Below are 18,795 nucleotides of genomic sequence, written 5' to 3' on the forward strand. Positions count from 1 at the left end.
CCGAGCCAGGGCTCGAACCGGCAACCTTCCGATTACAAGGTGAACTCCCAACTCTTGAGCCACGGTCGCCCCGTAAAACTGCAAATGAATTAAGATGAAAAATAAGATGAATCCATCTCCTCAAACACCCTTATATATAGTGTAAATTTCAGAATACTATAAGGAAGATAACAGGAAATGAGAAGATGACGACAGTGGGTGATAACATTTATTTGCAAACTTGTACAGGTGAACAGGAAATAAGAGATATCTGATTGGCTATACACAAGAACAGAACTGCGGACAGCTGGATGTTCCTTCATGGAGTCTGTTCAGCCTTGCCTGTGTGGTGGTTCGGCGGCGTGTATTTCCCCTCCTTAATCAGCTTGTTGCGCTGCTGACGGACGGCATACATCCTTTCGTGCTGCAAGGAAGATGGGGAGAAGAGAGAGAGAGATATAACAGGAATACAAAATAAAGGGTGTTCTGCATCACCTTCCATCCATCCATCCATTCGCTTCCGCTTATCCTTTTCAGGGTTGCGGGGGGCGCTGGAGCCTATCCCAGCTGTCATAGGGCGAGAGGCGGGGTACAAGTAAAAAAATATAGTTCTTCTGCCACCATCTTTTACTCCTTGCAACATGTGTCACTGTTAAACACCACAAGCTTTAGCTCCATTGGCTCTACAGTCCCTACCACGGTTCTGTAAAAGCAGCAGCTTCCTGTCCACATGCACTCAGCAGAGGTGCAGGCATTCCTCTCAAACGGCCTGTTTTAATGAATGCTGATGTTAAAATTTGGCATAAAGATGCCGCACAGTTAATCTTTAAAACATGTCCTCAGTGGAAGCAAATCTGACATGAAACCTTGAGGCCGAAGCGGACATGCATCTTGAATCAGCACTTCATCCCGCTCCATCATGTTTTCAAATGGTGACACACGGCTAACAAGCAAAGAGCGAGAGTCTGAACTTTGTGCTGCTGCTGCACTTCCACCCAGAGCTGTCAGTCTGTCCTCTGCTGACTCCTCCACTCTGTCAGATAGGCTGACTTCAGTTTAACTACATTACTTTGCAGATTTGAAATGGACGCTAGTTTTTCTTTCACTTTTTAAATAGTTTTCTTATTATTCAAACTCTGCATGACAATCAAGTCATTTAATGCCACAAAGGTTAACAGAGATGCCAACATGTCAAATACTCAGGCAAAGTATGCTGGTTTGTTGAATTAAGTAAGTAAGTAAGTAAAACTTTATTTATATAGCACTAGGGATGCAACGATACCAATTTTTTCAAACTGATACGATACCGATACTTGGATCTGAGTACTTGCCGATACAGAGTACAAAAACCGATACTTCTACCACACACACACACACACACACACACACACACAATTAATTGGAAGACAGGTTTTATCATATTCCCTGCCGATAAAAAATAAAATCTTAATAAAAATGAACACAAAAAAATTTCAAGTGAAAAATAAGCACTTCTCTTAAATTATTGCAGAGTCTCCACATTGTAATTTTACAAAATACCACTGAACTATTGGCACTGTCTCGAGCTTTCAGAATAATAAATAAACACTTCTGTTTGGAATAAAATAAATACAAATTAGGTTTGAGAATAAAATAAACGTTTAAATTATTGCAGAGTGTCCATATTGTAAACAAACAAACAAAATAACAAAAGTATTTGGCATTGACGAACAAACTCCTCATCAGTCCACTATGCCGTTAAACCGAGGACTGACATCGCGCACACGCTGCTTGTCTTTACCTCTTCAGAAAGTTTTGGCACCATTATCTCCCTGATGTGTGGGCGGTTGGGAATTTCATATCGCGGCTTGAGTATGCAGAGAAGACAGTGCAATCCTATGTTTTCCACAACCGGTATTGGCTGGTCATCCAGTGCAATAAAATGAGTCAGAGCCTCTGTTATTTTAACTGCCCGTGGATTTTCTCTTGACATTTTTCATCGCTTTTCCAAAACCTGAGTTAAAGTTGGCTGTTCCGGTCCACACTGCTGACATTTTGTTTAGCCTAGCTACAGCAGCCTCCAGTTTCTCTCTTTTTTTTTTTTTTTTTAATTTTTTTATCTGGAGCCGCCAGTCTCACTCACCTAATCCTGTGCCTGTTTAGCGCGGAATGTCCCCCTAGTGGCCAATCTAAAAAACTACAACAAAAATGACAAGCCACCCTCTGATTAATGAAATAAGTTAGTATGGGTTCATGGTATCGGTTAACTTTTACGAGTATGAGTACACACACATTTTACAGTATCGGCCCCGATACCCAATACCAGTATCGGTATTGGTGCATCCCTATATAGCACCTTTCTAGATAAAAGATCACAAAGTGCTTCACACAAGGATAACAAAGTATAAAACAAAACAGACAACAGTTAACAAAATGCAATTCTAAAAAAATGTGTTTATAGTTGTTTTTTTGAAAGAAGCTACTGAGTCCACAGATCTTATGCTCAGTGGGAGAGAGCTCCACAGTCTCAGAGCCACAGTGGCAAAAGCTCTGTCTCCCTTAGCTCTCCACTTTGTATGATGAATGAAAGTAGACCCTGGTCACATGACCTAAGAGACCTGCTAGGAACATAAGGCTGTAGAAGTTCAATGATGTAGGAACGTGCTTGACCATGAAGAGCTCTATAAGTCAGTACCAGAATCTTGAAGTTGACCCTGAATTTGATGGGGAGCCAATGCAGCTGTATTAGCAATGGTGTCACTTCGATGTTTCGGTCAGAAGTCTTGCTGCAGCATTTTGAACAATCTGCAGACGCTGCAGGGAGTTTTTGTTTAAACATGTAAACAGTGAATTACAGCAGTCCAGTCTTGATGAAATGAAAGCATGAATGACAATCTCCTGTCTTTGCTCCTACGCAGAGGTTTATATTAATATTCCAAAAGGAGTCAAAATGAAGACAAATAATGAGAAAGCAGATGGCCACGTCACAGCAAGCATAATTGACTAACAGCACATTGATTTTTTCCCCCCCAATATAAAGATAAACTGTAGTGAAAGTGCTCTGTTCCAACAACACATGGGCTGTCATGCCAAGTGTGGTGTGGAGGAGGTGAGATTCGGGTGATGTGTTAATTTTTAACAGTTTGAGAGAAATTCATCCTCTTAATGGAACTAGATATAACTTACGGTTCTAGCTTATTACAACTATCCCCTAAAATTAGATTACTTTAGTATTTAATCGTTATTTCTGATAATGCAGCAGCCGTTAATTAAACCAGTGCAATTTGCACAGAAGCAGTCGAGTATGAGGAGTCAGATTACCGTCTTCTGCCTGTGCATGCACTCATAGAAGTCCTCAAACTCCAGCTGGCACTCCTTCTTGGCACGGGTCTGCCCGATGCCATGAGAACATTCGATCCACTCCTTCTCGAAGGCGTGGCAGCGTGCCGCCCGCTTGTTGGGCTGCTCTCCACTCTGCAGCAGCAGCCAGCGGTCCAAGTTGATACCAAGCCGCGACTGCAGATCCACGAACGGCATGATGCTGAACGAGGAGAGGCACAGGACCGAGAGAGATTAAAGTGAGGCAGGACAGGGCAAATTTTATGCTTTTAATTTAAAATGAAACTTAACAAATTAAAACTGGAATTTGTAAGCTGGTCTAACTGAACTCTAGACATATCAGTAACTGTAATCACTGAATAGCTTATATCAGTATAAGTATACAGGTATTTGGATCTACAGTATTTTATATCTATAAAGGCAGAAGTAAGGATTTTAATAAAAACTAAGCACTCATGAGTTTTTAAATATAGCAAGCAAAAAAAGCAAAAACTCAAAGTGATACAATAAAAAACGAGTTCAACTAAATCAACCTAAATTCTGCCTAAATCAGGGGGTTGTGATTTAGTGGTATTAGTGATGAAACTTACAATTACATATCAAATGTAAGAATAAACTATAGTAAATAACAAGCTCCTGCAAAGTCCTTTTCATATACTTTTGGACATTATCCCCCTTCTCTTCAACTTCTCTCAGCCAAACTATAAAAAAAAAACAACAGAAAAATGAATAAAAATGAGGACAAATTAAAAAAAAAAAAAAAAAAAAAAAATTTAAATCCCCAAATCTTGTATGTTTGATTCTTTTGGCCACAGTTATCTTTAAAAATCTGATACTATGACAGCACTACCCAGTTTAAAGGAGGACAGTATTTTAAGTACTTTATTTCTATATCAACAACAAAATAAAAAGCTGGCTATTTAACTTTTACTGTTTCATCATCTTTCAGCTGTTGGATCATCGGTCTCTCTCTCATACAAGCCGTCTACATGTCCTCCTTTTACTACATTCTTCAGACAGCATATCCCCTCTCTCTTCTCTGCACATGCCCAAACCATCTCAGCCTTGCTTCTCTAACTTTGTCTCCAAACTGCTCAAACTGATCTGTCCCTCTGATATACTCATTTCTAATCTTCAACTCGACCACCTGTCTTTTTGATAAACCAACCATCGTCGAGTCATACACAGCAGGTCTCACTACATTTTGCAAACTTTCCTCTTCACTCTTTCTATCACAAATAAACCCCCGACACTCGTCTTCACCCACTCCACCCTGCCCACCTTAAAAATACAAATGCTCAGACTCACTGCCTACACTACAAGCAGACTAATCATCCTCACAACTCCACAGAGCCATGGAAAAAATCTGGACTCTTGGTAAACGCCAAACTGTCTGCTAACAGCTAACCGTAGACAGCCCCTCAGCCCGTCGTAAACATTACAGGAAAAACAGATAAAGACGAAAATATTCGTATCTGTAATTAAAGTTAACAAATGTATGAAGTAGTTATGGCTGTTGAAATGAATCCGTTACATTACGTTAATATAACCTGCTGCTGAAATCACCCTTCAATGACAGCCACCCATGCTAATCACAGACCGCGTTTATTTCACAGTATTTGCTCACTGACGCAATTTTCAAACTTCATTTAAAATCTGCGGTGTAGCAAACACGTCCACAGCCTGTTTACGTGTCGCTATTTCTCGTTAAATGTTTGTATTTACCGTGTTTTCTTCAAGGCGTTTTAACCTTCCTCCGATTCTGCACGCCCCGCTTTACGGCTGCTGAACAACAACACTGCCGTAAAGTGATCGACTGGGGTGGAAGCACATCTGCCCTTCTTTTGCACCACCGCCATCTGCTGGTGTGGCCTCAAAAGTACAGTTACATTTTATTTAGCAATTTAACAAAGCTGTGTTGAAGCAGCACCAAAGTTTAGCGATTTTCAGAATAAATTCGATGAATTTGATAATGTATAATATTAAAGTATAAATAAAATATAATAAGATATAATAATCCTAATGCAATGTTGCTTTTAAGAGAACTATAGAGAAGATTATGAGGAGTTGCACTGTTTTTCTGTGGCTCTAGATAAAGCATATGATAGGGTTACAAGAGAGAATGAAGCTGCATGAGGAAGTAAGAAGTGGCAGAGAAATATGTGAGGCTGGTGCAGGATGTGAATGAGGACAGTGAGACAGTGGTCAGATAAGCGGTAAGAGTAACAGATGAGTTCAAGGTGAGGGTGAGATTTTGGTTTGCAGTGGTGAGGGACAGGCTGACAGATGAGATCAGGCAGGAGGCTCCGTGGACTGAGAGTAGGGAGCAGGTAGAAGAAAGCCTGGAGAGGTGGAGGCATGCTCTGGAGAGAAGAAGAAGAGTGAAAGCCATTAGAAGCAAGACAGCATACGTGTCTGTGAATGAGAGGAAGACAGATATAACAGGAGATGCAGGGAGAATGAGTAGATGCTGGATAACAGTATTCTTTAGTTTTTCTACATAATAAGGAAATGTGGTAAATGAAAGAAATGTGTCAGCACAGATCTTAAGGCTTAAATTGTAAGAAATAAATGCATAAAATGACAGAAATAGTTATGGGGGCTCATTGCCCAGATTGCACTTTAATTATAATTATAGTTTCTGGTAATTCAACGAAGATTTTCTTGTTTTTGAAACTTTGGACTCATTGTGGAAAAACAGAACTTTTTATAGCCAATAATGATCTGTTACTTAATTACTTTAGTGTAGTAGGAATGGCCGTGGGTTACGTCTCCTTATAAACAGGAAAAGGTGTAAAACTTAAAATAAAGGCTGAAATCTATGCCCTCCTTTACATTTTTCAAAGCCGTCCAGTGGGTCAGATTGGAGTCTTTGCTGGGCTGAGTCTGACACCCGGGCCTTATATTTGACATCCTCGATGTACAATTTGGATATAAAGGCAGGATGGGGAGCTCGAGGTGCCAGAGCTGAAGATGGTGAAATTATAGTTGGCTTGATCAGAATGGACAGGATTAGATACAAGTATATCAGAGACAAAATTAGAGAGTCAAGTGCATTTGAATAGCAGCACCTGGGTGCTTATCTTAGTCCCATGGTAGTAGCAAACATGAGCTTATTGATGTATGAAATAAATAATGACAGGGTATATTGTGTCATGTGGTGCTTGTTTGAAGTTGTATTTATTGATTTTAAGACCTGCTGAGGATCAGATTATATTTTATTATGTCTGATATGTAAATCTTGCCACAAAACATCTTTAGTGATTTCACGTCTGACACATTTATAAAATAAGTGAATTTGCTCTAATTGATTCTAATTCATAACAGATCAACAACAAGTCACTGCATTGGTGCAACATCAGTTTGTGTTTATTTATTTTGTCCCCAAAGGTCCACAAGTTGTCTTTCACAGTCCTGCATGTCGATCCCCACACAATTTCGGGGCTTTTAACAGTGACAGGAAATACACAAACAGTATAATAACACTTAAATATTGCTATCTATAAATGCTAACCTTTTCAAATAAGATCAGGACCACCTATATCCATCCCTTAACACTCATTCAGACTCTTTCAGGAAGTTGGGGTTTCCATCCGTGGTACATTCATGTGGTTTCTCACAGGCAGGCAGGCAGAAACTAGTGATAAGTGTAGACCAAACAAAGCACTGCCAAATCACATAAGCAGCTAAATCCATAAAGCTACTCTGAGATGAAAAGGCTCCCGGGTTGATTCCTCACAGGTTCAAGGAAAAACCTGGTGGGGAAACCTTTTTTTTTCTTTTTTTTCTTTTTTAAGAAAACAGAAGCACAGAGGTGATACAAAGCTAAGAAACAAGTCAAGCTATGATTAAGAAAAGCTTATCGGCATCAGTATTTAAAGTGTTTGGCTCCAAAAGTCACAATGACTTGTATGAATGATTAGAACAACATAAATTACAGAATATTAAAAAAAAAGAAACGAAAAAACTACAGTATTTTCATCACAAAATTGATTAAAAACACCTTAAATGTCATTGAAGTTAAAAAATACTGAATGACAAATATGACAATGAATAGATTTTTTTATATTTTGGAGCCAAACTCTTCTTTAGTTACATCCAACATAAAAGGCCCTCTGGTAGGTGATTTATTTTGGTTGTACCACAGACTGAACTCACTTTATCGTAACAGATCATGGATAGCAAAAAAAAAGAAGATAAATACAATAATTCAGATAAAGTGCACAAGTGCTCATTCAAAAAAATAAAATAAAAGTGGGACGCACATATACATTCATCGGGAGTTCATTCACGCAGACGCACAACACACAACGTTCAAGTGGGCCAGACAGCCAGTTAACACGTCAGAAACCAAAACCTCCCAAACGGGTGTGTGCTGTTGTGTTGGTCAGCGAGTGTCGATAAGGCAGGCAGACAGCCAATTGTAAAACACTAACTTGGTCATGTGACATACCTCAGACACGGCAGAGTTCTGACAACGACAGGAGAACGCCTTTTTAATGTCAAGGGTCTGAAGTGAAGGTGAAGTCTTACAGATTAATAAAGTTATTTAATCATTTTTAGGTAAAAAAAAAAAAAAAGAAGAAGAAGAAGAAAAAAGTTCATATTATTTTGTGCTAGCTTTGACACTGTAGCGTTCTGCTGTTAGCTAGCTGCTAGCAGACTGTTAGCTGGAATTGCGTCGCTGTATTAGCATGTGTAACCTTAGAGACAACTTATCTTTGAATAGGCAGCCTGGAGGCAACTGTATCGCTTTCTGCGTTAATGTAGTTTATAAATAAATGTAACTGAAAAAAAGGAAACCAGCAGGACTTTTTGGTTTTTCCATTTTTCCGATACGTTCCTGCCTATAAAAAAAGCTTCACAGAGCTTTATTCATGAAATGCTGGAAATGTGTGGAAAGCAGACAAACCTTCACTCTGGGCTGTCTTTTTTTCTCCCCGTGCTTTTCACAGTCCTTCCAGGATCTGTCATGTCATTGTCAGAACTCTGTCGTTTACTTCTGTAGCAGTGACCCTTTTTTAAAAAATCTCTATGTCCATTCCCCTCCTCCTCCTCCTCCTCTGTGCAGTGAAAGCGAGATTCAAGTGCAGCTTCATCCTCCAAAGTAAACTTTAACTTTCACAAGTGTTACAGAAACTTGCTGCCCTTTTACGACCGTCCACACAAGGAATGGCTCATGCAGACTCATGCACACTGCAAATAATACAATTTCAAGGTCGTCCGAATATAAATAGAGGAAAAATGTCAAAATAAAGCCACAATAACTGAGTACGAAGTCCACATTCATTCACACGTTTTTAAAACACCCTCGGCAAGCATCCTCTGCTTTCCCAGCAATCACCATCTCTCTGCTGTGCTTGGTGACGTTTCACCGTATTTCATAATTTCAGTTCTCGTGGAAAATTTGTACCTCTTGTGTTTTTTTTTTCTTGCTCTCTCTCTTTTTTTTTTTCTTTTTTTGCTTAAGTAGCCAAGGCATTTTGCACCAAGGAGTAAACATAAATCATCATCTTATAAATCTCAGAGGTAGAACCCTGACAATTTGCTCAGAGAGTAGATTGGCAGGTAGAAAGAGAAGACAGACCAACGTAAACAGATGCTGTCTGTGTTTAAGATGGTGTCTGTGAGTCGCAAAAGCAGCAAACGAGAGATGACACGAGGAAAAAAAAAAGCTGTGACGAGTTTAAATGTAAATGTTCGGGGTTGTTTCTGTGCAATCCTGAGAGCTGCTTTTCTCTCAGACGTAGAGGATGACGTTGCTGTCTGCAGGACAGTGAAGGCCTTCGGTGGAGGGGTTCACAGCTCGGCACGAGGGGGGCTGGGGCTGCTGGCCGGCCGCCGGGTGACAGCTTTTCGGGTGAGGAGAGTCGCAGTCGTCCGACGTCAGCTCTGCGATGTCGTCTGACTGAGTGTCTGACATCTCCAGGTCGCTGCGGATGCTCTCCGGCTGAGCCAGGGTGACGTCTCTGAGCCCCTCCCTGATTGACGTTCCCGGTGACAGCCCCAGTGCCGAGCCAGACAACGCCCCGCCCCTTCTGGAGCTGCAGTCCTGAGGCTCCTCCCCTCCTGAGGCGGTCGCCATGGCAGCACAGCCCGGATGCGGGGTTAAGTCCTCTTCGCTGGTCAGGCAGAGATGGCTGGGTTTGGTCTCAATGTCCACCTGGATCTCCAGGTTGGTGCACTCCCTGCAGAGTCACATGATTTACAACACGTCAGTCGGTGTGAAAGAAGAAATATCAGATAAGACAACATCTACTGCACAGATTCAGCTCAAATAGGAAGCTAGTGGTAGGGTTCACCTGTAGATTGTAAATAAGATGGAAGTAGCCTCTGAAAAATGAAGCCCCTTTATGGACGTATGGTGAACCTGAAGTTTTTTAAACAGCCAGCAGGGGGCATCTAATCAGTTTCTTAAAAAATGTGAGAAATTAGCCGCGCCCATCAGTTGATTTATGAGCTTGGTAAACATTTTTTTAATGAATACATCTAAAGTAGGCTATGCACTAGTAAAGAAAAGTGTTGCTCAATAAGACAATTTTGCAAATAACTTGCTGTAATTTTCCATGTTTTAGAGGAAAAATCCATCAGGTTACATCACCAGCTACACAAAAGCGCCCGCACATAAATGCAAAGCTCAATTTCACAGAACCTGCATGCATGGGTTGTTAAAGAGAAAGATTAGAAACCAAAGGAACACCAATAACTTGCTTTAAGAGCAGCTGCAGACCTTTCTGAAGCGATAAGATGTCACGATTCATTTCATGTTAGTGCCTGTTAAAGTAAAGCTCTATATAATCTAGAGAAAGATCGACACAGCTTTAGAAGACGGCAGCATGTGATCATGGTGTAAAGCTGCCAAGTCTACAGATTAGTTTTAATGCTGTTATCTCAACCACATCAAATCCCAAATCTGCTGGAGCAGCAGGAGGAGAGAGAAGAGAAGTTTCCTCTCCTACCTGTCAGGTAGAGTGTAGGAGGAGATGATGGATCCGGCCATTCCCCGGGTGCTGGCACAGTCGCTCCCGGCTCCCAGGCTGCCCGTCTCTCTCTGGGCTGATTCTTTGGCAAGTTCCCCTGCTTGAACTTCCAGCCTGAAGCATTAAAATGCCCACATTAGCATTAAACATACACCAGCATTTGCACAGCATAAATAAAAAAAATTACATCTATCGGTACCCAAAACAAGCCTTGTACTCTTGAACTCTTGAGCTTTAGTTACTTCATCCCTTATCCTCACCTGCTGTACTTGCTTGTGCGAGTCCCCAGAGCGCCACTGGCCAGGGTGTTAAAGTGTGGAGTGTCGCCCAGAGTCCCTGGGGCTACGGAGAGCCCCTCGCTGGGAGAGGTGGTGCTAAGACCGCTGACCGCCCCTTCCAGACTGCTCTCACCGAGGCTCGGAGACTTGAGGGCTCGCCAGGCGTCCGCCACTGCGTGATTGTACAGGAAACATTAGCTTTAGTTTAAAGACGCCAGCAGCTACATCCACTTTGCTGAAAATGTTACCAGCTCAGCACACCCACCTGTGATTGGCCCATCGTCCTCATCAAAGTCGATCCGCACACCGCGCCCTTTTCCTCTGCTCACACCACAACCACCTCCTCTGCACAGAGAGATGGGCACGACACCGTACACGTAGGCCAACATGATGGGCACACCGATGCCTGTGAGAGGGGCAAAGCCAAGCAAACACACGTCTGACACCCGTTTGTCTAATTTTAATATCACTCGATGTATAAAATTTCACAGAAATAAAAAACAACATTTATTGTGTCTTTTTCTTGGCTGTTATTTTGCTTTCACATATGATGAGGCACAAAGAATCAACTGTATAAACTGCAGCAATTTTAAAAGACACAGATTATGCTGGTTTCTTCAAAACAGCTCTTGCTTGTTGTGGTTTTGTTGCTTGAATTATGACTTATGCAAGAATAAAGAAAGAAAAAGAGAAGGTGAAATAACACCTTTCATTATCCAGAAACATGGAGTACTTTTCATTTCGCATCAAAGCTCTTTCCTTGTTTGAGGCTATCACCAGTGATGTGTCTAGACAAACTGTCCTCTTTCCTTTTTTTTTCTTGGCCATCATCTTCAAACGATTGTGACACATAATATCTGACGGCCCCGTCGGGTTTCTTACCCACGCTGACGGCTGCGATGACAGGAGCGGTGATGATTGACAGGGCCACACCCCCCGTGATGGCCAGATTCCTTCGGTGACGAGACGTCTTCTTCAGCTCGTAGTGGGCGTGGATCTGTGGGAGAGGAGAGGGACGCACGCCGTTTAACACAAACGCTTCATGACAAAGGAGGAGGTGGCGGTTAATGGATATCTGCCGTTTTGGTGAATCGAAATGACAAGAACGTAAACACAGAAATTATCCAATTCACTGTGATTATTTACAGGTTTATGATCAACTATAATAACAGCGAATACATTTGGGATGTGTGCTGCTCATTTATCACTGTTTCTGTTGTTTCCTACTTATTTTCTTTAGGTTTCAATAGATTTGTAATTGATTTTTAGCTCATAGAAGAACAACTACCAGAAATAAATGTCTTTATTGTTGTTATTGCTTGACTGGGATACAAAACAAGGAGCTCTTATTTCAAAATGATGTTGAAATAAGCCGATCTTTGCCTTTCACTTGATATCTTTAGTTCCTCCTCACTCACACAGGAACTTGGCTACGAGTCAAATTTCCCGAGAATCCCCCAGATTTATGTTTCTACATCTACGTGCTTTTTCAGTGTCTGTGGTGTAACCGAGGACAGGGCTGTTTTGTATTTTAGATATATGAAATATCAGACGTGTAGTTCTTGTGTTGCTGCTCTTCTTGTGGGACAAACACAGAAAAACAACTATGAGCCCATTTCGCTAGGCCTCATTGAGTGACATTAAAGCAAGTTTTCCCTGCAGGGATTTGCCCCAAATTACCACAGAGGTAATATATTACTCTGAAACTTCAAAGTTTCCTTCTCAAGAACTGAATCTGTGTCGCGACTTGTCGTAGAGGAACAAAGACTTCCTGGAAGGTTATTAACTGCCTGAGATGGCACGCCTGGAGAAATTTCAACACGAGGGAAAGAAACAGAGTGGGTGAGCCGCTGCGTAGCTCTCAAACAGGCTTTCATAAATTTGCAGTTTCATTGTTATCCACAAGAGAGCGCTGTAGTACGTTAATGCACCACAAATCTCCTGACAAACGCCCACTGCCAGTTTACTTCACTCTAAATGAGGGGCTGTTGTCTCTTAGTCAATACAATTTTTTCCCCTGACAATAGGAAAGTATAGCCACCTGTGAAAAAACATGACACAGCTGTGATTTACAGAAACTAAAGGAGACTTTAGAGGCTTTAAAAATAGCTGTTTTCTTTTTTTATATAGAATGAATGAGGTTTTACTTAGAATAGAAAGAAAAAACAAAAGAAACAGAGTTTTTCTACATAAGAGGGAAAGCTTTGAACTAAATAGGAAGCAGAAGGAAATGAAATTCACAGTGTTTCTATTTGACATCGTGTGACGCTTTCACACAGCAGCCTAAGTTTAACTACATCTATCAGACGGGGACAGGACCGAGGTCTGTGTGGAGGTCAGTGTGAATGGAAAGTATCTGGTGATTCTGACGGGATCTGAAAGTACTTTTCGTCATTTCTAGAAAACTTCTGACGCCGCGCTGAAACTTAGAAAAGATTTTGGTTCTGCAACGCTGTACATTCCAGATCGTCACTGAAGCAGGATTGTGAAAGAGTGACTGCAGAAGTGCTGCTAACTGTTTAAGTGTGTCACCACATCTGTGTGGTTTGTGCTTCTGGTTTCTTTAGCTGTGCGGATGAGTGATAAACGTCAAGTGGCGAGATCTTACAGATAACAACAAAAGAAAAGTGCCGCTCGGCGTGAAAGACATTTCACTTAAAAATCTACGTTGTAGACAAAGTGCAGCTTTAGATTATGAACAGTTTCACAACATGTTGAAGTTTCCATTTAGAGAGCTTCTATTTCCTTTTATCGACCTGAAGTACTTCAAAACTGAGTGAGACATAAACAGGAAATTAAATTTTTTTGGTAACTTTTAAAAAAAGTATCTAAAATTAGAATACATGTTAAATACTCTGTAATTATTTTCTCAGATAACTAATTAACCATGTGTCTGAACAGTGAAAAATGCCAGCCACATGTGCCTGAACCCTCCTGGGTTGTGTAAGGTTAGCACTGATTCTAGCCTCTCCCTGTCTGAGGAGTTCAAGTTGCGTCTGTCTGGCTGCCAACGTGCAAAACAAACAGACTTAGAAACTCATCTGTCCCAGCTGTCATCAGCCCTTTAAATGACTCACTATGTTCTTCATGTTGCCTTTTTATTCTGGATTCTGGGACATTTATTGTTTATTTAATATCATTGATACTTGAAAATCAGGTTCTGTAAGACTGCCACTGCTGATATAAATATATATATTAATTCAGATTAAACGCACTGTGTAAAAACTTTCTTCATAGCGAAGCTGAACGAGCACAAAAAAGTAAAAATCTAAAGAAAAGTGACCTCATTCATATTTCTGCAGGTTTCTCACCTTACGGCCGACGTAAACTGGGATGCCGATGACCATGGCGGGAACAGCGATGCCTGCGATGAGAGTGATGCCAACCGGCGCTCCGATCAGAGTTCCCAACTGCCACAAAATCTTCTTCTTCCTGCTCCACGGCTTCTTGCCCCAGAAGGTGCAGCCAGATGGACTGATGGAGGGAAAGAGGGAGGAGAATGCACAGAGTTAGGTATCTACATTTGAAGGATCAGACGCAGGTCTGTAAAGTGGGCGATCGTGGCTCAAGAGTTGGGAGTTCGCCTTGTAACCAGAAGGTTGCCGGTTCGAGCCCCGGCTTGGACAGTCTCGGTCGTTGTGTCCTTGGGCAAGACACTTCACCTGTTGCCTACTGGTGGTGGTCAGAGGGCCCGGTGGCGCCAGTGTCCGGCAGCCTCGCCTCTGTCAGTGCGCCCCAGGGTGGCTGTGGCTACAATGTAGCTTGCCATCACCAGTGTGTGAATGTGTGTGTGAATGGGTGGATGACTGGATATGTAAAGCGCTTTGGGGTCCTTAGGGACTAGAAAAGCGCTATATAAATACAGGCCATTTACCATTTAAAGTTGAACAGCACGTGTGAGTACCTGAGGTAGTGCAGATCGGAGATCTCCTTCATGCAGAGCCAGCAGAACTCGCAGCCGCAGACGGCACAGGTCATGTGATTGCAGCTCCCGTCGTTCATCTTGATGATGTAGGCGCCACAGCGGGGGCATGGCTTGATGTCATCAGCTGGAGACAAAGAGATGAAATATTATTTTAATAAATATTATATTATTTTTTATTAATCCTTTATTTATCCAGGTAAAAAAAAATCTCATTGAGATTAAAAATCTCATTTCCCAAGAGAGACCTGGCATCATGGCAACAAAAGTCACATACCACATAGGTATATAACATTTAAAACTAACTAACTAAAAATATGAGCTTAAGAGGTGCAGGGACGTTTTGTTTGGTGTGAGAATGTGTTTTTATTCAGTCTATTACGACCACAGATAGCATTTCAGCCTTTTCTAGCGCTTCAACCACCAGTTAACCTTTAAGGGAAGAAACTGTGGCACCACAGGTGTGGATGCAAGTGTTAGCGGTTCTCTGTCTCTCTGTGTAAGCCCCGTCCAGCACGTATCCCACTAAACTGCTAAGAAACCCATCCTGTATATCAAAGCGTCCTCCAGTCGCCGGTCTTTTACAGCTATTACAGGCATGGAGGGATTAAAACAATAAAACACAATATATGTTTCTTCAATAATGATGTGAACCTCTTGATCTTTGTTTTTACTTATTATTGTCTCTGGAGGAAATGACACTACACCCACGGTGTGGGTAGTGTCTGCATTAAAACAGAAATTCCAGTAAATCGTTTTAACACAATGTCAGGTGCAGTTTTTAACAGGAAGTGGAGCTGGTGTGTTGTTGTGGAAAACACCCTGGGAGGAAAACAGCAAACGGGACAAACTGAATGTAACACGCAAATGTAAGGTGGAAAACACAGACCTGTGTCATCTCCAAGCAAATAAGTCTCACTGGGATTACTGACCATCATCAAAGAAAGCCAGAGCAGTAGGACAGAAGCACCCACACAATAGAAGGAAATCTCAAACGGTACTCGAGCTTGGCTTTAATATTCTGGCTTCATTTCATCATAAGGCCAAACTAGGAAGCCCGTGTGGGTGTCTGCATCATGTCTGCCTGTCCAAACTAATACATAACCCTGGAGTTTCCAAACTAGTCTAAACAAGTCTCACTTTTCCACATTAGTTTCTAACATCTTTCAACTTTCTTGATGAAAAAGAAAAATCGAATTAGAACTTAAATAACAGAAAAACTCCAAAAGTGCTCTCTTTGGGTCTTTTTCTGAGGGTAATAAGCTCAAACCTCATTAGAGTAATGGATCATTAGGCTCGCTGCGGCACTTTGTCCTCTAATGCATTTTGAGTCAATTCGCTGTGAGTTTGAATTCTGGTTGCAGGGAACGCTCTCTGCTCTTTAAAGGGCATTTTGGCATTTTAACTTGAAGTGACTCTGGCAGATGTGGTTGATGTGTGCGTGTAGGAGTAGTTGTTATTGTTGCTGCGCTCTGTATTCTGCTGACATCACTCTGCTGCTCACTCCCTCTGGTATCTCGCTTTCGTCCTCTCTTTCTTCCCCTCCTCTCTCTTCATCTTATCTCTATATATTTCCCTCCATATCATATCTTCTTTTTCTCCTCCTCTCTGTGTTTGTCTGAATCCCGTTGACTAAGCAGCAGGTATCAGCAGACAGACAGACAGGCTGACACAGAGGGAGAGGCCTGGAGTTTTTTTTTTTATGAGTCAGTTTCGTGTGCTTGGATTGCTGTCCGTCCTTCTGAAGCGTTGGCACAGAGAGGCGAAACTGGAAGCGGCGAATTAAAGAGAGAGAGATGAGGGCAGCTGGAGAGATTTCCCTAATAAATGTTTAATCAAAACAGGATTAAAGGCGCCCATGCAAGTAAGAATGTTTGCACACGAAGGCTGTTGTTTGTCTGTAGAGATTTTCATGATTGTATCTATTATCACTACAACAAGTATGTTAGGGGACAAAATAAACAGTTTTCTTGCTAAGAGCTGGATGAGAGGAGGGAAAACCAGTTAAATATGAACCAGCAGCAGCAACGGGAGTTAGCTTAGCACCGAAACTTCAAATTGACCAATTAGCATGTTCGTTGGAATATTTCTTTATTCCATGTAAAACAGAACAGCATAAGTGAGTCTAAAAATAGAAAATTGGGAAATGAGCTAGCATTCAGCATTTCTAGTTCCCTTTTAGGACCAAATACGCAAGTAACATCCATTCTTTCAATGCTTTAACAAGCTAAATGTGGCTGAAAAAGCTGCTCTGAACATTCGGTTCAGCAGAGTTACGATGCACCTGTAGCATAGGTACACATTTCAAACATACGGCCCGAGGGCCTGGAAAAGCTCGCCAAAGGCTACAGATCGTCCCACTGGATGGTTTTAGGAAATGTGACAACTGGAAAAGAAACGGAGAACACTATTGCTACAATATTTAGTTATTTAAATATAAAAAAGAGACATGTTCTGTTTTTATTCACAGTAATTTTGAATTTAATGAACTGCCGGTATATTTTAACTTCTTAGGATTTCTTACAGCTTTTTTGTTTTATAATGTAGAAAAATTTTGACTTTTCCTTGAATTAATGAATAATTGAGTAGTTAAACCTCTAGGGAAACAGGTGTGTCTTTTTATATAATGTTAGTATTAGGCAACACTGTAGTTTCACAGGGCTACACTATAAAAAAAACTAAAGATAAAAAACTTACTTCAACTTACAGCTGAACCTTAAGACTGAACCGAGTCTTAAAAGAGAAATTACTCCAAAACTTTGATCTAATAAAGTTTAGACTGAGAAATGTTTTGGTGTTGTTTCAAATGCAGGCTGACAGGATGCACAGCACCGCAGTCTTGAAACTACCAAGTGAAGAAACTGTGATATAAATAGTGCCTCATGCTTGATTGAACGCTGAACACTTCCTCCAGCGGTGGGAACACTGAGAGCCTGGTACGACTGACGCGAGACGAGTTTGACTCAGCGCTTTGACAGACTGAGAAGAGATGTGACAGAGACAGACAGAGACAGAAAGTTCTCAGAGGTGTGAAAGTATTTTCAGGACGGAAACCCTGGTGAGAAGATTTTATCTGCCTGCACGAAGCGCGCACACATCTGCACGGCGAGGGTTAGTCCCTCTTTGACTCTGTGTTGTGTCTGTGATTGACACTGGTTTGTGAGGCTTCAGGTACTCACCGGGTCCTTGCTCCTGCGTGTAGCTGGGCGAGTGGTTGCTGTGGGTGTGCAGAGATTGCGCCCTCTGCTGGCGGGCCGAGTCGCAGGTCTGGTTGGGGTGCCAGGCCTGTTTGCAGTGGTAGCAAAACTCCGCGCCGCAGCCTTCTCTGCGACAAACCAGCCGGGGACAGCTGGCACAGCCCGAGGCGATGACGGCGAACCTGAGAGGAACAGACAGAGGAAGGGACGTTCAAACAAATGAGTCAAATGACAAAGTCGGAAAAGTTTTGAGGCCCTAATTGGAAAATAATAACGCTCAAGGCGGTGTTAAGAAGCTCAAACTGATTAAATGGGTTGCTGGTGCTGTTGATCCCACTGAGAATTAATGTCCCAAAATGCTGGGCCATATGTTTGAGTCTGAGCAATTCCCCCACATACCATCCACACCTATAACTGAACAGCCATGCGTAACCTGCAAAAACACAACATTAATACTGCAAGCCACACTTTAAGCTCTTTATCTGTCGCTCACAACAACACATTGAGGTTTATTTGGGGTACAGGATGTTACTCAATGACGCTTCGACTTTTGCAGACTGCTCACAACATCTCTGTGAAAATAGAGAACTTGGTGCTAAACTTTGCTAAAAAAAGAATTACAGTGTGTTTTACAGTCAGCAGTAACAAGTTTGTAACACGTCACATGCGGTTTGCGCTCTTTCTGTCTCTTTCTGATGTGACAAACAAAAACGAGGACTCTGACCGAGAGACGCTGCACACATAAGAGTCTGTTTGACACTAAATTAAACCATTAGGCTTTAATAAAAAATACTCCTGATTAGCAACTGAGGTCATAAACGTGTAGAAAGGGGATAAAAAAAAACCTTCTTAAAGAATCACACTTTTTGCAACACAAGTAGTCGCCCCCTGCTGGCCATTGAAAGCAGTGCAGATTTAACTGTCACAGAATCGCCATCGGGCTTTTCAATACAGTCCGAGGTCTTGATACGCGAGTCATTGGTGCATTTTATTTTTGCAAAGATGATTTTATGTCTTATTGATCTAATTTAAATCTAATCTCTTAACAAAAAGAGCTTAACTTTTGCCTTTATTCTGAAATATTCAAAGTGAAGTTGGCAGAAAAATCAAGCTGCAATTTC

General features: G+C 41.6%; 2 protein-coding genes and 1 long non-coding RNA gene across 3 annotated transcripts in view; 1 reads left to right on the top strand and 2 right to left on the bottom strand.

Annotated features, from left to right (window-relative positions):
- Window positions 1-190: 190 nt before the first annotated feature.
- On the bottom strand, window positions 191-5,146 carry ndufs5 (NADH:ubiquinone oxidoreductase subunit S5). The gene is made up of 3 exons (XM_085148457.1): window positions 5,023-5,146; window positions 3,280-3,499; window positions 191-403 (listed from the first exon to the last, which is right to left on the bottom strand). Exons 2-3 carry the CDS (start codon window positions 3,493-3,495, stop codon window positions 299-301), a joined length of 321 nt encoding a protein of 106 aa, XP_085004583.1. The 5' UTR covers window positions 3,496-3,499; window positions 5,023-5,146; the 3' UTR covers window positions 191-298.
- Window positions 5,147-7,736: 2,590 nt separating this feature from the next.
- Window positions 7,737-11,059, top strand: LOC146492798 (uncharacterized). Its single transcript, XR_014871919.1, has 2 exons — window positions 7,737-7,818; window positions 9,227-11,059. It is a non-coding gene; the product is annotated as an uncharacterized LOC146492798 (long non-coding RNA).
- rnf19b (ring finger protein 19B) overlaps window positions 8,117-18,795 on the bottom strand; it is a 46,397-nt gene continuing 35,718 nt past the window's right edge. Inside the window, exons 3-10 of the mRNA XM_085148448.1 lie at window positions 17,657-17,856; window positions 14,460-14,604; window positions 13,867-14,029; window positions 11,438-11,552; window positions 10,821-10,961; window positions 10,538-10,727; window positions 10,257-10,391; window positions 8,117-9,485 (exon numbers count right to left, since the gene is read on the bottom strand). Coding sequence (XP_085004574.1) covers window positions 9,038-9,485; window positions 10,257-10,391; window positions 10,538-10,727; window positions 10,821-10,961; window positions 11,438-11,552; window positions 13,867-14,029; window positions 14,460-14,604; window positions 17,657-17,856 — 1,537 coding nt within the window. The 3' untranslated portion in view covers window positions 8,117-9,037. The remainder of the gene's footprint in view (window positions 9,486-10,256; window positions 10,392-10,537; window positions 10,728-10,820; window positions 10,962-11,437; window positions 11,553-13,866; window positions 14,030-14,459; window positions 14,605-17,656; window positions 17,857-18,795) is intronic.

This window comes from Neolamprologus multifasciatus, chromosome 22, assembly GCF_963576455.1.
Source record: "Neolamprologus multifasciatus chromosome 22, fNeoMul1.2, whole genome shotgun sequence".
In the NCBI taxonomy this organism is placed as follows: domain Eukaryota; kingdom Metazoa; phylum Chordata; class Actinopteri; order Cichliformes; family Cichlidae; genus Neolamprologus; species Neolamprologus multifasciatus.